The 23,125-nt window shown below is 52.8% G+C and overlaps 1 protein-coding gene across 4 annotated transcripts in view; it reads left to right on the top strand.

Annotated features, from left to right (window-relative positions):
• The window catches only part of IRF2 (interferon regulatory factor 2), a 75,839-nt gene extending 55,084 nt beyond the window's left edge, over positions 1-20,755 (top strand). For 2 of the 4 annotated variants that reach the window (XM_036250443.1, XM_036250444.1), the window contains exons 6-9: positions 1,175-1,292; positions 12,006-12,170; positions 18,633-18,679; positions 20,432-20,755. In XM_036250443.1, the coding sequence (XP_036106336.1) occupies positions 1,175-1,292; positions 12,006-12,170; positions 18,633-18,679; positions 20,432-20,740 (639 nt within the window). In that variant the 3' untranslated portion in view covers positions 20,741-20,755. Of the gene's footprint in view, positions 1-1,174; positions 1,293-12,005; positions 12,171-13,663; positions 13,870-18,597; positions 18,680-20,431 lie in introns of those variants that run through there. The other 2 variants (XM_036250446.1, XM_036250445.1) reach the window with 2 other exon arrangements.
• Positions 20,756-23,125: the final 2,370 nt, after the last annotated feature.

Here is a 23,125-nt window from a genome sequence, read left to right as displayed (position 1 = left end):
TCTTTCAGAACTGAGCTTTACAGTGAAGTAATGTCTTTGACGTTGTAGTTATTGTGGTAGGAGTTTGCCAGCTAGGATCATGAAGGAGGGGGCATTCCCTCCCCTTCCCTATGTGACCCCTAAGCCACTTCATTGGGGGGATTCATTATGGATTCCAAGTAGCGCACAGATAAATGGATAAAAATGGCCCCATGCCTTAGAGGTGTACAACACTGAACTTTTCAAAGCACAGCCATACGGCCTCACTGGATCTTCTGCTCCCGTCCGTCCTGTGTTCTTTCCGCCCCTCGCCCGCCTCTCCATGTTGGTTTCCCAAAGGCCTTGTCCTGTGTGGCTTTCTTTTTCTGTCTGACTCCTTCGCTGTCCCAGACACAAGTGCAGCCTCACTCCGTCCGAGGAGTTGCTCCCTCATCACAGTGCTGGAAGTCGGTGTCCCTCGGGCTGGCCCTCCTGGGTTGGTGGGCACCCTCGGGCTGGCCCTCCTGGGTTGGTGGGCACCCTCGGGCTGGCCCTCCTGGGTTGGTGGGCACCCTCGGGCTGGCCCTCCTGGGTTGGTGGGCACCCTCGGGCTGGAGGGTGCAGTGTGCAGGAGAAAGCAGAACTGAGGAGCTGTCCTGAGGAAGGGGAGATGGTCTCATTGTCTCCTTAGCACGAATCTGCAGCCCCTCGGACACTCAGGCACTGCAAGGGCGTTTCTCTGGGGGCGTGGGGTCACTCCATGGGACTCCATCTGGGGGGGAGGCCTTGGCTGCGAGTCTGGCCGGGTTACCAGCCACCCACCCCGGACAGGATGCGCGGGGCCAGAGTCCAGGGAAAACCTTATCTGAGAAGAATTCATCCGCAGTGTCCTCTGGGTCCCTGTCCTTGGGCCACTGGTGGAGGCATTTTCCTCAGAAATGGAGGGAGCTTTTCCTTAGAAATCGTTGTAAGAGAGGTGGCACCCCCTCCCCCCGAGAGGGAAGACTGGGATCTAGGCCGGTGGGACCCCGCGCAGCTCAGCTGAGCCCTGCAGTCCCGTCTGCGGGGCAGCTCTGCAGGCGGGCCGGGCGTTCCTCCGCCCCAGGCTCACGGGGAGAACAGGGCCACCACCCTGGCATTGCAAAAAGTCGGCAGAGGGGAGAAGAGGGAGGGGAAAGGAAGTGTTCTCAATTCTTTTTTCTTTTCTTCTTCCTAGCAAGAACCAGTTGAGTCATCTTTGGGGCTTAGTAATGGAATAAGTGATCTTTCTCCTGAGTACGCGGTCCTGACTTCAGCTATAAAAAATGAAGTGGATAGTACGGTGAACATCATAGGTAAACTGTTTTTGCCATCTCACTTTTATACACACGAGCAGCCCTCTGGGGTCTAAACTTGGTAAAACATGACTTGGAATAACATAGTCAGTGGGAGAGGGGGTCTTGGAACGGTCTCAACGTGCAAGTTCCAGCCCCGATTTCAGGAGCAGGTAAAGGGGCTCCACTGGTTCGGCCTCAAGAAAGCAGGTGGAGGGGCCGCGCAGGGGAGTCCGAGGAGAGGAACTGGTCCTATTTCCTTAGTGGCTAATGATTAGCAGTCCGCAGTCTTTCCACAATTGCTCACGTGGACAAAGTTACTTATTTAACTTGGGAACAAGGAGAGGGGAGGCTGTCCCCAGCACCCGCTCATGGCACATCTGCCACAGGGGTGGTGCCCACCTTACAGATGAAGAAACTGAGGCACGGAGACATGCTGCTGGAGGGCACCCTTTGGTTCCAGAAGGAGTCTGAGCACCCTAAATGTGCCAGACTCAGTACTCTGAGCAGGAAGTCGGTTGGGGAACAGGGCAGCCCAGTTCCTGGTTTCACGGAGGGAGACAGTAAACAAAGCCACAGATGACTAAGTCTGCGAAGGGACGGAATGGAGACGAGGGAGAACCAGGGACTGGATGTAGGCTGGAGGCTTCTCCACGGAATGTCTCCCCCGAAGCCAGTGGGTGAGGAGGGGCAGTGTGGCACAGGCTCGGAGGACCAGAGGAAAGTGCGCGAGACTCAGCATAGTGAGCAGCTGTGCCCCCTTGGCAGGGCAGGTCTGGGGGGCCTTTGCAGGCCCTGGGAAGGAGGTTGGGGTTTACTTCCAAAATGCTGAAGGATGTGTTTCCAAAAAAAAGTTTTAAAATTCAAGTATAACAGTGAAGTGCACAAATGTTTGACACAAATATGATATAAGCACCATTTGGAGGCTTTTAGGCAGGGGTGACAGTGTGAATTATATCTCAACAAAGTCCCGCCGAGATGCTGCCGGAGCGGTTGGTGGGGGACTGTGCGACAACGGGGCCCAGCTCCAGCCCCAGCATCCAGTAGCGGGGCTTCGCCCTCCGGTGCTTTGGTCCCTCAGACTTTGCTCCGTGTGGGGAACAGTGCGATGCTGCACGCACCAGAGATCAGCAGGCGACAGGAGTGAACCTCCCGCCCGGGTGCCTTCATTTCTGCTCCTCGGTGGGGTACGGATGGGAGGCACCCTTGGTCCCCTGGGTTTGGGAGGTCTGGAGGTGGAACCCCGCATCTCTCCCGGAGTCCCCTGAGCACGCAGGGCTTTGGCAGAATGCAGGGAGGAGGGCGGGAGCAGTCCCGCTCACGTTCCACGGGGCACGTCTGCACGGAGCCGTCCGCACGGAGCCGGTGTGTCCCACAGTTGTCCTAAGCTGAGAGAGGTCCTCGAGATCGAAAGTTCTTGTCACTTCCTTTTTGGAGGCAGGCGTCCTGCCTGACCAGAAGCCCCGCTGTCTTCCCTCCTGGGCCCTTTTTTCCGAGGCCCCACACTGCTCCACTACCCTCTCGTCAGGGCATCGGTGGGCCTTTTGTTTATTTATTTATTTTGGTTGAGGCTCAGTATGTAAGTTCTCAGTTGGGGTCATTGCTCTTTGCCCCCAGTGTCATGGGTGCCACATGCACTTGGTACCAATGTCATTACTTCCGGGGCCAAGACAAATGTAGGTTTGGTTAGGAATCACCTATTGGGTTCAGTGTTTCTTTTCTTTTACTTAATAGTAAACTAATAACGGGTGGCTGTAAAATGCGTTTGAATATCTCTTTCTGTGTAGTTGGCGGCTGTTCCGAAGGTATATAATCACACGTGAAGCGGTCCACACAAGTTGTGAAGGACAGGTGATTTGCGGCCACTGCTCACTGTAGCCATGCCTCAGACCGTCAACCCTTCATGGAGCGTTGGTCTGCACGCTCCCCTGTGGTCATTAATTAGCCACCCCTGCTCTTGTGGTCTGTGGACAGAGATGCGAAACGGATCCTGGTTCCAAGGCCACTGTGGAGTCTGAGTCTCCTTAGAAAGGCTTTACCTCAAATAACACTGTTTCTTGCTTTCAGTTCATTTGTTTCTGAGCCCAGAGCTCATTTCAGGTTTGCATGTAGGCTCCAAGATGAGTGTCAAGGTGCCTTCATCCTGCTTTGTGAGCATGTATTTATCAGGTTCGAGTTGGGAATGAAAGTGAATATTTCTCCACAGTGTCTGCAGGCTTCGAGCGAGGGCAATGGATTGCAAATCATTAACTTAGTCCAGTGGAGACCAGCCACACGGCACATTTTATTCCGGACAGGATGGCTATTGTGTAATCAAATCCAGTAAGTGCAAAACCTGAAGTGTGCTGTTGGCCTGACAAGTGAACTCTTGCTTGATTGCGAGGTTTACTTTAATCCTGGCCGCAAGTCATAGCAGAAAACCGTGTGTGCACGCACACGCACATGCATACACACACACACATGCACGCACTTGCATATACTCGAGGTTGTCAGCAGGCTGTCTCCTGGCCTTGCCTTCTAGCCCATAACAGCCGAAGGTTCTTTCACATTTGGTAGATGTGCACACCAAAAAGCCGTGTGACGTGTCCATGTCCAAGACGTCTTTTACAGTCCCTCTCTCCTCCATGGTTAAATGCACAGGTTAGCTCCCCGAAGACCTGTGCCTGCTTGCCCTTTAAGGGCAGGGAGAAAACATGCATTACTTTTCTTTACCATTGTATTATTTTGTGTGTGTGGTAACTTCTGTTTTTAGGAAGCGGAAGAAGCCAGCAACATGCTGAATTGTTCTGGCTGTACCCCGCTGGCACCGTGCCCAGGTTAGCAGTGCTGGTGCCGAGCTGTACTGAACCGGGCTCTGGGCTGGTGGAAAGAGTGTGCAGGTGTGCGGACGTTCTGCCTGCCTTGCCTAGCGGTGCTTTGTAGCCCCATTGTGCTTCTTGGAAAAGGTCACCCCACCCTTCAATAAAGCAAAGATTGCTACAGAACAAGGGAGGCTATTCATTGTCCTCTGACGTGACTCAAGCAATCCTAAGTGACTAGACATACAGAAATTAGGAAATAGTGTAATTTGGATTTTGTTTTCATTTTGGCTGCCCAAAACGCACCTTATAGGATGCACTTCATTATCATTACCATTATTATTATTATCATTTTGGTAATTGCTTCCAAATTTGACTAATTTTAATGTAATGTTGGAGTAGCTTTTTTTTTTTAACTCTTTCTTTAAAAAAATTCTTTTTTCCTTTATTGATTTTAGAGAGAGAGGAAGGGAAAGGGAGAGAGAGAGAGAAACATCGATGAGAGAGAACATCGATTGGCCGCCTCCTGCATGCCCCCGACTGGGGATCGGGCCCACAACCTGGGCATGTGTCCTGGCTGGGAATCGAACTGGCGACCTCTTGGTGCATGGGTTGATGCTCAACCACTGAGCCAGACCGGCCGGACTGGAGTAGCTATTTAAGGCAAGCTTAGATAATCAGGTGTTGTTTTGCCATTTTTCCTGGTGCTTAAGATACAAAAAATTCCACCTATAAGGTAAATAGTGGCCTTGGGTGGATCTTTACGTGGAAGGCACCACCTCTTAGGAGGGAGGGAGTGAAGGTCTCCCATGCTGGTTCTCGGTGGGCTGTGCCCCACCTTTTCCTGGATGAGCTGAGCTGTTCACCCCAAGAGCAGGGGCCAGAGACAAGGCATCCACATTTACCAGGACCCCTAGAAAACTCAGGACAATCTGAAACTTTATGTGAGATGTATATCACAATATACCCAGACTCAGGGCCGTATTTCCATGCAGTGGACTGGCCCTTAGCCTGGTCGCAGAGGTGACACATGGCACGAGCTCTCAGGCAGCCAGAGCCCTGGCGGAGTTTGGCTATCATCTTTTCAGCCTCAAGACGTTCTTATTTACCCAAGAAACCTGCCATCTCTTCATGAGGCTACATCATATTTTCTCCTTCCCTCTCCCCAACCACCCTCACTCATGCATAATTAACTGTGAAATTCTCCTGTTTTCCCGAATCCTAGTTTTCAAATCCATCCCCTTTCTATTTCTGATACTACTCCCAGTCACCTCCTCCCAGTGACCTCCGCTCTCGCCTGGGCTCTGCCTTCATTCTGTCTCCTCCCCATTCATTCTCCACACGGAGCGATTTTGTAGAAATGCCAGTCTCACAGCATCACCACTGACCCGGGACAAAGACCCGGCGTCTCCCTCATGGCCCAGGGTCCTGGTTCCTGCCCACCTCTTTTATACTTGGTTTGGAGTCTGAATTATGCTGAACAAGTTGACTTCCACGTGCCCGAGCAGAGAGGAGAGGAGGGTGTGAGTTTGTTATCGTGGGCGCCCGCAGAGGCTCTGTGCACACGGATGCACAGGCCCACTGGTAGGTTTGAGCTGCCAGCTCGCGGACTCTCACCCGGATTCCCGAGCGTCGCTGGGACACCTCATCTGCTCCCTTGTAGGTGATGTGTTTTCTCGGGGGTGGGAAGGATATGCACTGTGCCAGTCACCCCTCGCCTCACCCGCGTCGCCTGTTGCTGTTGGGGGCAGTCTGTCCTGCAAGGGCCAGACCCACAGACACTGTCTCTCGCTCCATTGCTCTTGGGTCCCTAGACCAAACCATGGCCATGTTTTATTTTATTTTATTTTTTAAGTACTATAGATTAGAAGTCAAAACACTTGGCTTCTAGACCTAGTGCTGCAGTCTTTTATTTACTGCGTGATCTTGGGCAAACTCCCTTACCTCGCCGGACTCAGCTTCCTCATCTGTAAAGCAGCGGGCACTGCGCCTGCCCGCCTCCCAGGGCGGTTGAGGAGGGTCGAATGAGTGCTAACGGTTGTAAGGTGGTAGACTAACATGATGATCCTGACTGTGATATCATCCAGATTTATTAAAATACGTTCGAGTCGGAAAGGCAGCCTCCCTCTGCACTGTGTCCTCAGAGCTGCTATTAAGTTTCAAATCTCAGACTTCCAGATCGGGTCACGAGAGACTCTCCGCAGTTCGGTGCAGACGGCCTGATTCTGTGGGCCCCCTAATGAGCTGTGTTCGTGACCTGCAGCTACTGGGTCACGCTGATGATTTTTCCAACCTCTCTGGGTTTCAGCTTTTTTCAGCTGCACAGCAGTAGGGACCCACCCACCTTCAAAGACCTTTTTGCTTCTAATAGTCTCTGCTTTTAATAAGAGCTTGCTCTGAAGTGTGGGGGCCGCCGCTTTCTGCGCTGGAGCCCTCCATTAAGTCAACAATTGTTAATAAAGTCAGAGTGACCTTTTAAGGAATCAAACCGGTTCATCAGGAACCGGCCACGAATAATATTGTTGCAATTCTCAGCAGCGAGGTCCAGATAAGACTGCGTTCCGGGGGTGGCTCGGTGCCTCACGCGCTGGCCTCAATAAGCTGGGGAAGCCGAGGGGGCTTCTGCTCTGAGGTCGGCACCCGGTACCCAACTGTTGAAAAGCAATTTCATTCTTGCTTAGGAGGCCAGAATCTCATTAAGGTGAGAATAGAACGTTTTCACCCTGAGAGGGGCTTAGACAGCCAAGAGCCACTCAGTGAGAACTTACTAATTGACTCCTTCCGTCCGGGAGACCAGCCGGGAAGTCCTTGTGCTGGGCTTTGGGGGTCAGGGAACGCCGACTTCGAATCCTGGGTCTGCCACGTAACTGCCTGTCTGATCTTGAATTAGTTATTCAACTCTCTCTGATGTCTAACCGGGGATGATGGTTGCTCCTTCCTCGTGGGGTGCGGGGTCCTGTGGGTGGTGGGGGCAAAGGTAAGTGCCCAGGAAGTGTTAGGTGTTGTTGTTACTTCTCACCAGTCAGGGGCGCCACTTCTGACCTTGTTTGCTGAAGAAGATCGCGAAAAGGTCCGCCCTCTGTGGCTGTGGCTGCCATCAGTCACTGTGTGTTGCCACTTGGGGGGAGATGGGTGGTCCGGGGAGGAGTCCACATGGAGAGCGAGACAGGCAGAGAGAGAGACTGGGGTGGTGCCTACAGCACGTTCAGAGGGCATCTCGGAGGCCGGGGTCCCCGTTGCTCTCTCAGACTTGCAGCTGTGAGGGGGAAAGTGTCTGAAGAGCCCACAGCAGTGGGTAGGTGGAGGGATGCGGCCGTCCCTGCCCAAGGCATCAAGCAACACACTCGGGACGGTTGGCTCTAGAGATAATGTAAGTGTATTAACTGGGGATCTGGGCTGTAACAAAGTGAGCGAGTGGGGACTGAGTGAGCGAGTGGGGACAGAGCGAGCGAGTGGGGACGGAGCGGGCGAGTGGGGACGGAGCGGGCGAGTGGGGACGGAGCGAGCGAGTGACTTACTTCTGAATCCCAGTCACCAGCATTCAAAAGAGGGTAAAGGGGGTCAACTAGTCAACTACGTGGTGATGGAAGGGGACTAGGCTCTAGGTGGCGAGCACACAACAGAGATGATGTAGTATCATCCAGCTGTACACTCACCATTCACATAATGTTTTTAACCAGTGGCACCCCAGTAAATTGGATTTTAAAAGTTGAGTAGAGGTGCTTATCTACTTGTGTCTCAAGTCGTACGTGTGAGAGGAAACGCCGTCGCAGGAGCCCCTCTGGGTGGACAGTACTGCGAGTTTGACGGCGCACCCGGTTCTGTTGCCACCACTGCAGTTAGGACATTTCCACCATCCCAGAGCATCTCCCCTTTACCTCAGCTTCCGGAACTATGGCTTCTTAATTTAGGTCTCAAAATGCCCACTTGCTAAATGTCCTGAAGTTTTCCAGAAATCGTGTGTTGTTAAATCGGTGCCTGCGGGCCGCGGGCTCCGGCGGGACCGGCTGCGGTCGGCGAGCCCGGCTGTCCAGTCACCTGCTGGTTTGTGCAGCAGACTCACTGGCCGCCCGCTGGTGCGGGGCTGCAGCACCTGCTGGGACTTGGTGCGACAGGTTCTCATTCGGCTTCTGGCGGGGCCGAACTGACTGGGAGATGACACACACAGAGAAACTTCAATAAGGAAGATATATGGAATTAACTTGCAGTGCGAGGCAGAAAGTCAAGAAATGTCACAAGGTCGTGTCACGTTGCAGTTTTGGCTGAACAGTGGGGACAGTGAGTGAGAGGCACTCAGGAAAGAGAGGTCAGTCTGTTCTGGGGTGGTCAGGAAAAGACTCCAAAAAAACAGAGGCATTGTGACTACTGCCTGTGGCTCGCCCCCCTCCGTGTCACAGCCTCATTGAAGCCTTTGATTCCTCGAACTGGAAAAAAATTCCACTTCCTCAACTCTCATCACGAGGGCTGTCCCCGCTTCCCCCTTTTTTCCCTTCCCACTGCTATGCTAAACGTACTCCCTTATTTTTACGTGCTGGCCTATGGCCCTACTGGACTTCTTACACACCCGATCCTGGACCACATTGATCTTTCTCTGCACCCGCAGGACTTGACAACAATGTCTTGTACAAAGTAGGTGCTCAGTAAATCTTTGTTAGTTGAATCACAGAGTTGGGCATTGTGGGAAAAACAATGAAGGAGAGCCCTGGCCAGGTGGCTGAGTTGGTTGGAACGTCATTCCGTACATCAAAAGGTTGCAGGTTCGATCCCAGGTTGGGGTGCTTACAGAAGGCAACTGATCGATGTTTCTCCCCCCCGCTCCTGCCCCCAATACATCAGTATCCTTAGGTGAGGATTAAAAAAACAAAACAGAAAAAAAACCCCCAAGAAAATAGCCCTGGCTGGTTTGACTCAAAGGTTAGAGCATCAGCCTGCAGATTGGAGGACTACAGGTCTGATCCCCATCCTCGATCGGGGTCCTGCAGAAGGCAACCAATCCATGTGTCCTTCTCTCTCCCTCTCTCTTCCTCCCTCCCACTCTCTAAAAATCAATGGAAAATATGCTCCCGTGAGAATTAACTGCAACAACAAAACAAAATAGTGAGGAAGAGAATTCTTGGTTAGAACAAACAGATGTAATTAGAATGATACTTGAACTGCGGCCATTTCTAATACTCCCAGTAAGCGTGCTGTATTTGAAAGGACAGTGAAACAGAGAAATGGACTTTGCAGTGTTAGAAGTTAAAGTGGCTTTGATATAAATCCAGTTTATGTAAGATCTTAATTGCCTGAGACTGGGTATTGCTTATACCACCCTCTTCACACACACACACACACACACTCACATACACACGCACACATGCACACACACACGCGCACACACACTCACGCTCACACACTCACACCCCATTAGGGTTCCGTCTCCACCCACTAACTGCTTCTCAGGACTTGGGAAATCTCATTTTCGCTCTATTTTATTTTACTTGGGAAAGAGGCAGAAGAAACTTGAGAGAGGTCAGTGTCGGCGCTCAGTCTGTGTCTAGTGAACTGCATAATTGATGTTCTCATGCTCAAATAGATAGTCCAAAGAGTAAGATGAGAGTTTGGGAGTCGGCCTGCCAGATTTAGCCGGCCTGCCTTCTCTTCAGTGGCATCCCCTCCAGGAAAACCCAAGCAGCATCCAGTGTCCCTTGCACTCTGTGCTGTGGCTCTGTGCCCTCTCTCATCACAGCCCAGGTCTCCTCCCCCCGCCTCGGCCTGCCTGTCCTGCCTTTTTAGAGCTGTGAATGCTCACTCCCTGTAAAACCCTCCCTCAGTAGAAATCAGGTAATGTCCTCTCTACCTCACACGACTCATTTAATCACCCCCCCCCACACACACACACACAAAGCAATCAAAACAGGAACCCATTTATAAACAAAAATACTTGAGCAATTAAAATACTTGGAGCAGTGAAAACAGGAACTGGCCCGTGAAGGCTCATTTCTCAAGGAGACTGGAACGTGGCCACCTTCCTGCCTGACCTGGACATTTTGCAGATGGCCGAGAAAATGTCAGGGACAAAGAGCACTGCACAAACGGTGTGACCTTGGACCAGTCATTCTGCTTCCTGTGCCTGAGTTTCTTTGTTCATAACAGAGTAGTGATGCTTCCCCTGTCATTTCCAGGGTGGAGAATGTTAAAATAACTTACACATCTAGCTTGAGCAAAACATTGATTCTGATGGCAAAGGGCTGAGGCCCGCGGGGAAACAATGTTATTCCCATTTGTTTACTGGTGCCAGTTTTCTGGTATATTCCATTCAGTTAATTGCCTACTGAAGTATAAGGCCAGCTCTGATTCAAAGTAGGGCAGGGCATTAGGAGCATTGGAATGAAAGTCCTGACGAGAAACTTACTCCACAGTTTGGTCACAACGGCCCACGTGAAAAATAGTGACCACACCAAAAGCTGGCGAGACTGTGTGGAAGTCAGGCAGTCTGTCCACTGCTGGTGGGAGTGTAGAATGCCGCAGCCACTCTGGACAGAAGTTTGGCAGTTTCTTGTAAAACTAGACATGTAGTTGCCATGTGATCCAGCAATTGCACTCTTGGGCATTTATCCCAGAGAAGTGGAAACTTATGTTTATACAAAACCTATGCACAGATGTTCTAGCAGCCTTATTTGTAACAAAGAATGGACATGACCCAGAAGTCCTTCAGAGGGGGAATAGACTGTGGGACAATCCAAACCATGGAATATTACTCAGCAATGAAAAGGGACCAGCTGTTGGCACACACACATTGAATGAATTAATCTCCAGGGAACTGTGCCCATGTGAAAAAGCCAACCTCAAAAAGTTATTATGTGAGTCTTTTTCTGACACATTCTCGAAATGACGAAAATTAGAGAAATAGGAAACAGATTAGTAGAAGTTAAGGATTAGAGCCCCGGGGAGGAGGCTGAAGGCAGGTGGATAATGTTACAGAAGAATAACGTAGGAGAAGCTTGTGATGACGACTGTGGTAGCGGGTGTGTGAAGCTGTATATGTGATAAAATTGCATGGAACGAAGTACACATGCATAAACACACACAAAAAATACAAGTGAAAGGAAGAAAATTGGCACAAGATGCATAGTTTTTGTTGTCGACCTCCTAACATTGTACTATGGTTCTGCGAGGTGCCATCAGAGAAAACTCGGGTAAAGGGTTCACAGGATCTCGTTCTATTATTTATTCCAACTGTTTGTGAATCTATAATAGGCTCAAACTAAAAAGTTTAATTAAAAAAAAAATGAGGCAGAGTTCCGAGCCAGGTGGTTGGAAATCATCGTGTCCGTGCCGGGGAGTCGATGCTACTGACGTATGTGAGAACTGGGAAACCGTTCTTTCTGTTTTATCATCCCGGTGTTTCATCCCGTGGTCGTGTTGGCTGCAGGGAGAGGTCTGGGAGCGTGAACACAGCACCCCGTGGCTAGCAATGGCACAGTGGGGTGGGCTTGGGTGGTCCTTCCTTCTTACTAAGGGTTGGTAATGTCTCTCTGAATCTCAGGACCCAGAACATAGCACAACAGCTTCGTTCGGAGCGAGAGCGGAGAACAGAAAGGGGTCAGGTTCAGAGCACTGTCTGCCTGGTCCTGGGTCTGGGTCTGGGTGCAGCCTCTGGTTCTACAGCCTTGGCTGGGCCTGGGTGGGGTTTGGGGCATTGCCACATGTGCGGACTCTCTCGGCCCTGCTGGAGGTGGTCCCAGGGAGCCAGGTTATTGGCAGGCTGCTTCTCTGCTGACATCAAGCCAAAGCTAGGGCGCGTTCTTCAGCCTCATGGCAGGTGACATGTGGTGACTGAGAATCTAACTCCTGGCTGTTCGGCTCTTTCTGGGAAGGTCTCTGTCCTGAGGGTGTGTGCTGGAAGTGTGCCATCGGGGGGCACTGGTGCATGATGGCTTTCTCTTCTTTGAAGTCGTAGGACAGTCACACCTGGACAGCAACATTGAGGATCAAGAGATCGTCACCAACCCCCCAGATATTTGCCAAGTGGTGGAGGTGACCACCGAGAGCGATGAACAGCCGGTCAGCATGAGTGAGCTGTACCCTCTGCAGATTTCCCCCGTGTCTTCCTACGCAGGTAAGGGGGTAGGAGGGGAACGACCTGAGCGAGGACGGGGGAGAGCAGCCCCACCGTTCAGAGCTGCCTGTCACCGCACGGCAAAGGGCCCTCACGCCTGGGAATGGTTCTGGGCCTGCGTGTCTGGCTCTTGTGCTCCCAAGAGATGTGGTCACGGCGTGTCTGTATTTGCTCGCCCACCACATTTCCATGCACGACTAAGGAATAATAAGATTTCTTTGGACAAGTAAGTTCATCTGAGTCTATTTTATTTGCACGCAGTCTCACAAATCCGCAAGGCTGCTTGCAGTGGAATCTGAGTTTGACCAAGCTGCCTGGGCCGTAGGGATCGTTTGTTTCCAGGTCCTTCATTTCTGTAAGTGAAGGGACTTGTTCCAGGTCGCACGGCCAGTGAGTGAGTGGGTCAGGACTTGAACTTACCCTTCAGACCCCAAGCCCCAGTCCATTCCACCAGGTTTACTTGTGACTCCCACATACCTCCCCCTTCTTTTCCCACTTAGAACAGCTTCTGATTGGGCCAGGCAACTGATTCCCCAGCGAATGGCCACATCATTGCAGGGACTGGCCCAGACGGTCACAGGATTAGAACCCGGCTCAGCTGGTTCTTCCATCCTTCCAGGGCAAAGCGATGGCTCCTTTTCCCACCACCGTGACGTCCTCTTAGACTCTCTTCCCAGTGATCTTCATTTAACTGGGGGGACCCTCTTATAACTAGGAAGTATACATTCTGAGTCAGGGTAATTGCTTGCAAACATTAAGAATACAAAGCAAAGGCCTTATCACGAGTTAACTGCACTCAGCTCTGAGAAATGGTTCAGGTGAACTTTTTTTGTTTTAATCCTCACCCGAGGATATTTTTCCATTTATTTTCAGACAGAGTGGGAGGGAGAGAGGGAGAGAGAGAGAGAGAAGGAGAGAGACATTGATGTAAAAGAGACACACCGACTGGCTGCCTCCCGCACAATCCTGACCAGGGCCAGGGACCAAACCACAACCGAGGTACATGCCCTTGACCAGAATCTAACCCGTGACTCTTTGGTCCATGGGCCGATGCTCTAACTGCTGAGCCAAACCAGCCAGGGCCCCAGTATCCTTTTTATAGTGTCCTTCCATTAGGGTGCCACCCTAGTGACAGAGTACCAAGTTGTTTGTCAGTCATCAGTTACTAAATAACCTGAACCCCAACTTTCTTTTTAGCTCACTTTTGGAAAATTGTGGTAAAATACACATAACATAAAATTTGCCAGTTTTGCTGTTTCAGCGGCATTAAGTGCATTCACTTAATTGTTGTGTGACCATCACCACCGCCCACCTCCACGACTGTTCATCTTGCAGAACTGAAACTCTGTCCTCATGAAATGCTGGCTCCCTCCTCTCTGCTCGCCCCCAGCATCTGGCAGCCACCATTCTGCTCTCTGAATCTGGCTACTCTAGGTGCCTCATCCGAGTGCAACCATCCAGGATTTGTCCTTTGTAACTGGCTCATTTCACAGAAAGCAGCACAGTGTCCTCAAGGTCCTCACCTTCCTTTGTGCGGGACCCTCACGCAATGCGAGAACGGCCGTCGCCGCCGGAAGCCTCGCATCTGTCAGGCAGGATAAGCTTGTCGTCGTTATTGAATCATCGAGCATGTTTTGAACTCCTACATGTGAGTCCCCCACCGGGGTGTGCCAGTCCCCAGTAATAATAACTCATTTCTCGCATGTTTGTTGTGCCCTGGGGACTGTGCTGATGCTTGGTGTCCGTTGTCCATGAACTTAATTATCATGAGAATAATCCCATCATCATGGTTCCCTCTGTGAAGTCAGGAATCCAGGGCCGCTGTGGGTAACGCTGTGTGTCCAGGGATGAGTATCGGGGTAGCACAGTCAGAACCCGGATGTAGCATATGCCAAAGGCCTGCGCTTGGCCCTTCCACCCAAATGCTGCCAGGGACAGCCGTGCAGGGCTCCACCCTCAGGACACGCCCACACCGCCTGATCCCAGAGGCCCACTGGACGAGGAGGCAGAGCAGAATGTTCCTGCCTCATTTTACAGTCGAGATAACTGAAGCTTGAAACACGAAGCTACTCTGCTCACATTTACATAGCTGCGGCTGAAAGTGCGTGGCTGCTAGTTCGTGCTGCATTATTACTCCCCGCGTGGTTTTTCCCAAGGTGCTGGAGCTCTGGACTAGACTTTTCTGTTCACGCGTGGAGGAAGACGTGGCTGAGGTCCTCCCAGGGGTCCTGGAGACACCTCTTCCTGCTGTCCCTCCAGCAGCGGGTTTTGCCTTAGCAGAGAATCCGGAGGACCGCTGACCACGCAGGGAGAAGTGAAAATGTCATTACCCTTTTCAGGACATTTGCATAGGTTTGAAAAGAAGGATTTCAGAGCCAGGCTGGCAGGACCAGGGGTTTGTTGGAGCCCTGCCTCTAGTTCTCGCCCACATGTACATTGTCCGAATTCTCCGGAACCCTTTGTAGGGAGACTTACCAGTTGGAGCTAAAATGTTTCATCACTGCTCCCTTTCTGGAGCTGCCCGCTGAGGTCTCCCGTAGCTGGGGATTTGAGAGCTTGCTGCTCGGAAAGGCCGTGTTTTCGCTTGTAGTCATCTCTCCACCTCTGTGATCTCCAGTAGGGTTGGCTGTTTGCCTGCTTTCCACGGCAGGGTGTGTTTCTGTTTATTTGTTTTGATTATTCAGCTGAATTTCCACTTCCTCTAACCAGTTTCATCCATTTGTTTAGGAAACGGGTATTTGGAGGCTGTTTGTTGTTAGCTGTTTTTCCCCCTGTACCGATCACTGAAACATAATGCCAGCAGGATCACAAAACCCCGAGCGGTTTTGCAAGGCTGTCTTCTCTCTGGTTCACACGTAATGGTGAGCGAGAGGAGAGCCCGTCTCTTTGAGCGGAAGTCCTTGCACTGGATGTTTTCAGGCAGCAGAAAGTTCTGGTTGGATTCGTGAAACGTTCATCCCGGGGATGGACGTCCTGAAGCCCAGCCTTGGGAAATTCGAGGAGAGTCGTTTTGTCTTGAAAGGTCTCCCATGACCTGCCTCTTGCCTGATACGTGACAGCAGGGCGTTGTGAGATGGTCGAGTGGGGAGCCGCAGAGGGTTTGGAGCGGGCTGGCTGAGGGGGCGGACACTAGCTGGTGGGAACGCAATGGGAAGGACGGGCTGGTTGTGACTGGAGAGCGGAGACCGCCTGCTGACCCACAGCCGGCGGTGAGGGTGTTGGGCCCATTGGGAACCACTGCACCCTGTTGGATGGGGTAGAGAGAGGCCCTCGGAGGTGGAGATCAGTCTGATTCAAACTTTTTAATGGAGCTTCTAGAGAACGTAATTGAGCAAATGATGGAGGAAAGCAACCCTCGTCAACCTTAATAAAACGTGTTGGATGAGACCCTTCCAGAAAATGTACCAGGATGTCAGAGTGCGGAAAGGGTTTCCTCTGAAACACGTTGTCCTTCTTCCTCCCAATAACGATCCTGAGACGGTCTGACAGTGAGAACTTGGCTGAAGTGCTCTGCGGACCTGAGGTGCCCTCTTCCTAGAGCTGCAGCCCGGGAAGCGGACTACGAGATCATCTCATCCTGAGCTCTTCTCCCCCTCGCCCCAGTGGCTCTCAGGACCCGGAGACCCGAAAGGTGCCGTGAAGTACTCCTGTACCCGCTATTTCTCTCGGAACGTAGTCAGACCCTGCTGGGGAAGCAACCCCTAATTCTTTTTAAACTCTATTTTATTCAAAGTGTAAAAAAAAAAAAATCCAAAATAATCAAAAGGGAAGACGAAATAACTCATGTTGCTGCTTCGGCAGTAACTGGCAGCACCCGCTGCGGTGAACTTATTTGTGGGATAAGATGGATCTTGGAAATGGCAGGATGGTGAATTAAAACCAGGGGAGCGAGCAGGAGAGCCCCCAGCAAAGCACTCCGAGCTGGGGCTTCCTGCGCAGCTGTGAGACCCACTGCGACGGGGGGGCAGGGCCCTGGCCCTTAGGCTGGAGCTCCAGGCAGCCCCTGTTCCTAGGCTGAAGGACTGTTGTTTTAGACACTCACATCAGAAGTCTCGGTTTGCTGACACGGAGTCTTCATCACTACTCCGGGAGCATTGATCTTGACTTAGAAACGACAGCTCAGCTAACGTTTTGTGTCAGCCGAAACATGAGTTCAGAACGTGTGTCTTTTCTTGTCTCCACCTGTGTCCCTGACGGTGAAAACTGGGTACCTAAAGGCAGGTGACATTGTGCTCACGTTCATGGTCTGTGCAAGGTCTTGCCGAGGAGTCTTGCCCAGGGTCTGCCAGCCCCTCCCACATCTGTGACTTGGGCTGTGGTGGAGTCCCAGGACCTCGGTGTTGACCGCTCATTTTTGCATATTTCCAGCCCCAAGTGTGCCTGTTGACATCTGTTTGTTTTTATTCGAAGGGGAAAGGCTCCTATGGGGGTAGGTAGGCGTGGAGGGGCCTAGCTAAGCATAAAAATAGGAAGGGGGTCTTGACATTTCTCCAGAGGCCAGAGCAGCGGGAGTGATGGCTCGGGCCATTACCAGGGTGGACAGCTTTGGGGTGTCTGCCAGGTCCGAGGAGAGGAGAGACCATTCTCTAGCTGCTCAGGGTCCCTGCTGGCAGTTCCTCGTGCCCGGAGAAGTCACAGGAGAACGGTGGCTGGAAACTGCAGAAGGGCTTCAGGTGGGCCCAGTGTGATCTCCGCTGGCCTTCTTTGCTCAGGGCGCGAACCCAGGGCTCCGCTTGTCCTGTCCGAGTGCTCTGCAGCCTGCAGTTCCGAGTCTGTGCAGAGCTCCGGGTGGCGAAGGGGGGTCTGCGCTCCGTCACCCAGCTGCGCCACCAACAGGCTGTGAGACAGGAGGCCGGTTCGCCGGTGGGTTCTGGTGGAGGGTGAAGGCATGAGGGAGGGTGACAGTTCGGCTCCCGGTGTGGACGTCTCGGGAGGGCTGGACGAGGCCTGCACACGCCAGCCAGCCCGGCGCTCGGCTCTCCGGGCATGTTCGCTCCCACGGTTGCTCTCAGGCCTGTCTGGGAAATGGATGGCCCAGCCTCGGGGGTCTCTAAGGGTCTGTGTATTTCAAAAGTTCTACCCTTTGTACTTTGATCTCTCGCAGCTCTGAACACGGAACCACTGCCCACAGTCAATTCTTTTACTTAAAAATGTTTACTTAGAAAGTAAAATGAAAACTTTGTCGCTTAGAAAGCCCTGTGTCATACGTCCAGGTGATTTGCGGTCACTGGCTGTAGACTTGGACTCTGTTCATCCAGTGTGTGCGCCAACCCAGTGCCGACTGCGGCGGGAGCTCAGCTCAAAGGCGGGATCGCCCTGACGGAGCATGCGCCCTGTGCCTGCCCCGGCCCCGCCCTGTCCTGCTCCGCACTCACTCGTCCCATAACCAGCTCCTGAAGAGTTACGCGCCCATTTTGCAGATGAGGGACCTGCAGCTCAGGGAGTCACGTGCTCCCTGGGTCCTGGCTGGCAGCTGAATCAGGGCGGGAGCAGAATGTGCTATCGATGGCTGCATGACAGTCCAACCACAAACTCAGTGGCTTAACACAGGACACATTTATTGTCCCGCCGTTTCTGGGGATGAGGGGTGCAGGCCTGGCTGAGCTCGGGTACCCCATGCACAGACCTGCAGTCCAGGGCTCCATCCCATCTGAGGATCGAAGGGGGATCTCCAGCCAAGCTCAGATGGGGTGGGGTCCAGTGAGCACAGCTCCTTGCAGGAGGTCACACGGAGGGCCTCGGTCTCTTGCTGGATATTGGCTGGAAGCAGCCCTTTAATTCTTTGTCATCTGAACCTCCCACATGGCTGCTCACGTCCCGAAGCTGCAATGGGGAGGATGGTCTCAGCGCGCAGGGTTCAGCCTTCCGTCATGTGACCACACACACCCCACCACCTTCGCTGTGTTCTCTTGGTTTAAAGCGAGTCACAGGTCTCCCCGCCACACTCCCCAAAAGGGAATGCCACAAGAAAGTAGACCCCAGCATAAGGACGGCGGCGGCCACCCTGGAGTCCTCTGAGATCAGTACCAGGGTGTGCGGTAGAGGAGATGAGCCGACTGGGGTGATGTGGGAAGACGGAGGAATTGACAGGGACCCGCGGAGCAAGACCCGTGGGGGCACTGTGGAAACAGCAGCCGTGAGGGTGGACCAGGCCTGCAGGAGGCAGGGCAGCAGAGCGCGGGGCAGCGCTCCCCCGTTCTGGTGGCGGGTGAAGGTCGCCTGGCCCGCGGGGGGTGAGCCACCCTGGGCCCTCACACCTGTCTCCAAGGGCCAGCTCGCTGGCATCCCCGAGTACACACGTTTGCCCTTACGCGGGAGATGCAGGGGACGGAGATGGTGAGGTTAGTGACCCCTTTCTCTGCTGGACAAAAGAAGTACTGAGACATGTTTCAATACTGCCCAAGCCTCAAAACTGTGTGTGTGGCAGGAATGACGGCCCTGTGTTTTTCTCTCCGTGAACAGAAAGCGAAACTACGGACAGTGTGCCCAGTGATGAAGAGAGCGCCGAGGTAAGCTGGCTACACTTCCTTCCTTCTGAGTGTAGTTTCACTCTCAGATCTGTGTGTGTGTGGTCAAGCATACATACAATTTACCAGACTTCTGGGCTTTGAATTATAAAATGAAGCGTTGGGAACTGACGTTACCGTTGGAAGGAGAGGCCAGGACGGCAGGAGGAGACTGAAGTCCAGGCCAGGAAATGCTGAGGTTCTTACCATGTAAACAGCCAAATTCACAAGCAGAAATAGAATGTCCTTGCCACCAAAAGCAATGGCCAGAAGCAAGCATCAGAAAGTGCCAAGCAACAGTGTGTCCACGGGCACCTGGAGTCCCGTCCCCCTGTGTTCCTGCCCGGAGGCCAGTGTGCGCTCAGTCTTGCCTGTGAGTCACAGGGCTTCCCGCGTGCTTCCCTCCTCTGGCAGGGCCCACACAATGGCAGGAAACGGCTGTAACGCTGATGGGGAGCGTTCCCGCCAGAGCCTGCTTTGTGTCTGCGTTAGACCCAGAGTCTGACTGAATAACGGCTGTTTGAATTAGGGGGTTCCCAGTGTACTGAACACTTCCCAGCACGGGAATTCTAAACAGACAACGCTAGATGTAGCAGCTAACAGACATTCTGACGCTGTTTCTTCAAGGTCAGAGCTCCAGCGCCTTCTCTGAATGGCGCTCCCCCAAGGTTAGCTATTTGCTTGGCACCCTGAGCTCTGAGCAGTACCCATCTGCATGCAGTCAAGGGGCAGCCACTGTTTGGTACTGAGTGTCTCACTTCCCTTCCTCTGAAAATGCAAGTGGACTCAAAGATCGGAGTGGGCACCAATGAGAAACCAAGTCTCCATGACAAACCAGCCATCAAGGCCCCAAGCCTACCTGATGACCAGGCTGGGCATCGGGGGTGGAGGGGAACCAGAAACCACGTTGCTGCCTTGTTTCCTGCCTTCACAGGACAGTCTTGGCTGCACTCCTGGGAGGGAGCAAATGGGAACTGACAAAGAGGGAAGGGGAACCATTGCTGGGGTATGAATATCTGGGTACGGGTTTCAGTTGAGGGAGGTAGAGTTGCTAAGCTTCTGTTTCTTCCACAACTTTTTTGTTGTTGTTGTTAATCCTCCCCAGAGGATATATTTTTTCCATTGAGTTTTAGGGAGAGTAGAAGGGAGGAGGGAGGGAGGGAGGGAGAGAGAGAGAGAGAAACATCAATGTGAGAGAGACACATCCATTGATTGCCCTCTGCACACCCGAAACGGGGCCAGGGATTGAACCTGCAACTCAGGTACGTGCCCTTGATCGGGAATCAAACCCGAGACCCTTCGAATCAAACCCGAGACCCTTCCGTGCACAGGCTAATACTCTAACCACTGAGCAACACCATCCAGGGCCCTTCCACAACTCTTAAGAAATTTAGTTAGTCCTGGTCAATTTGGCTCAGCGGTTAGAGCGTCGGCCCGCGGTCCAGAGAGACCCGGGTTTGGTTCCCGCTAAGGGCACGTACCTCGGTTGCAGTTTGTCCCCGGCCCCAGTTGGGGTCGTGTGGGTGGCAGCCAGTCGCTGTGTCTCTCACATCGATGTTTCTCTCTCTCTTCCTCCCTCTCTCCCTCTCGCTCTATCTGAAGATAAATGCAAAAATGTCCTCGGGTGAGGATAAAAAAAAAATTCAGTTAAACACCTACATATGGGAACAGTGGTGCTCTTTAAAAAAAATAAATAAATAAGCCATCCCATAGAAGGCAAAGAAAAAAATCTATTTTAAGTATTTTCTTTGGCAGGGGCGGCCACCCTGGCGGAAGAGGAACATCGAAGGCAAGCGGTACCTCAGCAACATGGGGACCCGCAGCGCCTACCTGTTGCCCAGCATGGCGACCTTCGTGACGTCCAGCAAGCCTGATCTCCAGGTCACCATCAAAGAAGAGAACTATCCGATGCCTTTCAGCAGCTCCTGGCCCCCCTTCCCGGACCATCCCCTCACGTCCTCTGTGACCCCGGCCCCCAGCAGCAGCCGGCCGGACCGGGAGACCCGGGCCAGCGTCATCAAGAAAACGTCCGACATCGCCCAGGCCCGCGTCAAGAGCTGTTAAGCCTTTGACCTCCCCTGGTGGTTGTTGGGATTTCCTGGCTTTGTGTTGCTGTTTGTTTGTATTTTATTTTTCTCTCTGACACCTATTCTAGACAAATCTAAGGGAAAAAGCCTTGTCGATAGAACATTGATTGCTGTGTCCAACTCCAGGACTGGAGCTTCTCTTAACTCAGGACTGCAGCCCGTCGGCAGACACGTCCCTCTCGCGCCTGCCGGGTCTCCCAGGGCTGCTCCCTCAAGTTCAAGGACGTCATAGGACCAACAGCCACGCGGGCAGCGAGGTGCTGCGCCCCCGCGGTCCGGGCCAGCACGGTGGAGTGGATGCCTCAGAACGGAGGAGAAAATGTGAACTCGCTGGAATTTTTTATTCTTGTGAATATGTACATAGGGCAGTTCTAGCGACGTGGCCGTCGGCTTCTGCACCTTATCGTAAAGCACTTACAGATAGACCTTCTCGTGACTGTGCCCTACTCCCAGCACCCGCCCCCTCCATCGCCTCCCCTCCCAGTTCCTTTCCTCCTCCTCCTCCTGCACAGGCCAGGAGGAGGAGGAGAAAATGAACGTCTCCACAGAGGTCCCCCTTCAAGACTGCTTTAAAGAGAGAGAGAACCTTTCCGATCTGCTATGCTTGATCTGCTCTGCCACGCGGTACAAAGGAAACCCATCTTGGAGACCTTATGCAAATCCCCAGATTTGAAGACAAAAAGAAAAAAAGAAGAAAAAATACTCTAATTCTAACCAGAGCAAGCTTTTTTATTTTTTATACAGGGGAATATTTTATTCAAGGTAAAATTCTAAAGAAAATATAATTGTTTTTTATCTTTTCTACAGCAAATTTATAATTTTAAGATTCCTTTTCTTGTTTATCAGCAGTTATTACATCCTTGTGGCACATTTTTTTTTTTTTTAATTTTGTAAAGGTGAAAAAGCTTTTATGAGCTCATGTAGCAATCAAATTATCCTGTGGATTGATAATAAATGAATATGATATATAGTTAAATTTTTAATGGGCATCACGCCTGGCTTTGTCTGTATGTACCTCCGAGCACCGCTGTGGGACAGGACTGGCAGAGGGTTGCTGCTTCTTGGGCCAGAACACCTCCCTTTCCACCAGGAACCCCCGAGGTTTCGGCTGTGAGGAGCCGAACGCTCTGGTGGAGGGCACGGCGGCCCCCCGCGCTGCGCACAGTGAATGATTTACTCGAGGTCACCCGGGGAGCCAGAGTCAGGGGCTTCAGTCAAGCCGGGTCTGGTGTGACCATGGAGGGAGTCTCCTTAGCACCCCCTATCCTGCTCCACTGTGGCATGCGCCCCCAGCCCCCGCGTTTCTGGGTCTCACCCCGAGGCCTGCGCGCAGAACCAAAGGCACTATGTAAGGGGCCGTGGGCAGTGCGTCCTCCAGGACGGGAAATGTTTATGGGTTCCAGCTCGAGGTCCGTCTACTTTCGGGGACCTGGGGCCTTAGGCGGAGGTCTGAGAACTTGGGGCGTGTCTTTGCGAGTGAGAAATGGGAATTCAGGGACCCCAGACTCCCACCCGTTTGTCCCTCGAGGCGTAGCCCTGACCTTGGGAAGCCGAGCCCTGGCCTCTGGGACATCAGGGTGCTGAGCCCGAGCGGCCTGCCTCCTAGCCGGGGCGCGGGGAGGTGGCTGAGTTAATATTTGAAAAGGTTCCCTCGGCGGAAGGACAAAGGGCTGTCTCTATGCCCCACTCAGTGTGCGGCTGCAGGTATAATTCGTGGTCATAAAGTTCTCCACCCCGAACAAAATTAACCAAAACATTTTACTGGCTGATGTGTTGTCCTTGAAATGCTGCGCACTGACCGCGGTTGACTGTTCTGTGAGGGGCGCTTCGGGGACCGTGTGTTTGCCTCCGTCTCCAGCAGCCCCACTTTCTGTGTGAACGGGGGCGGGAGGGAGGGCGCTCCGGCCTCCTCACTGCTGTCCCCGAGCCCTGCCCTTCTCCCAGCGCCTGGCCACTTACGTCCCAACCCTCTCCTCCGGTCACCCCGTTGGAAAATACGCTTTAAAGAAACAGTGACAGAAGGTAGCCCCGAGTGCACGGCCCGGTGATCGAAGGGTTCGGGGTGGCCAAGGAGCCCCAGCCCACAGCCTGCCCCTGCACAGGCTCCAGGCATGGGCCCTGTGCCGCTCCCCCCACCTCTGCGGTCATAACCAGGCTCCCGGACCTTGCAGGGTGGAAGCAAACAGGATTGGAAGACACACAGTCGAAGTACTAGTGACCATCCGCGGCTCATGGCTCATCGGGCCACCGAAGCAGAATCGCGCCTGAGCTGCTTTGCAGAAGGGCTGTATCGTGCCTCAGGCTTACTTGCCCGCGGCCGCAGGAAACCCAGCGGGTAGGCAAGGCAGTGCCAGAGTCCGCA

This window comes from Molossus molossus, unplaced genomic scaffold, assembly GCF_014108415.1.
Source record: "Molossus molossus isolate mMolMol1 unplaced genomic scaffold, mMolMol1.p scaffold_m16_p_9, whole genome shotgun sequence".
Taxonomy (NCBI): domain Eukaryota; kingdom Metazoa; phylum Chordata; class Mammalia; order Chiroptera; family Molossidae; genus Molossus; species Molossus molossus.
The sequence above is the reverse complement of the archived record's forward strand: the minus strand, read 5'-3'. Positions and strand labels throughout refer to the sequence as shown.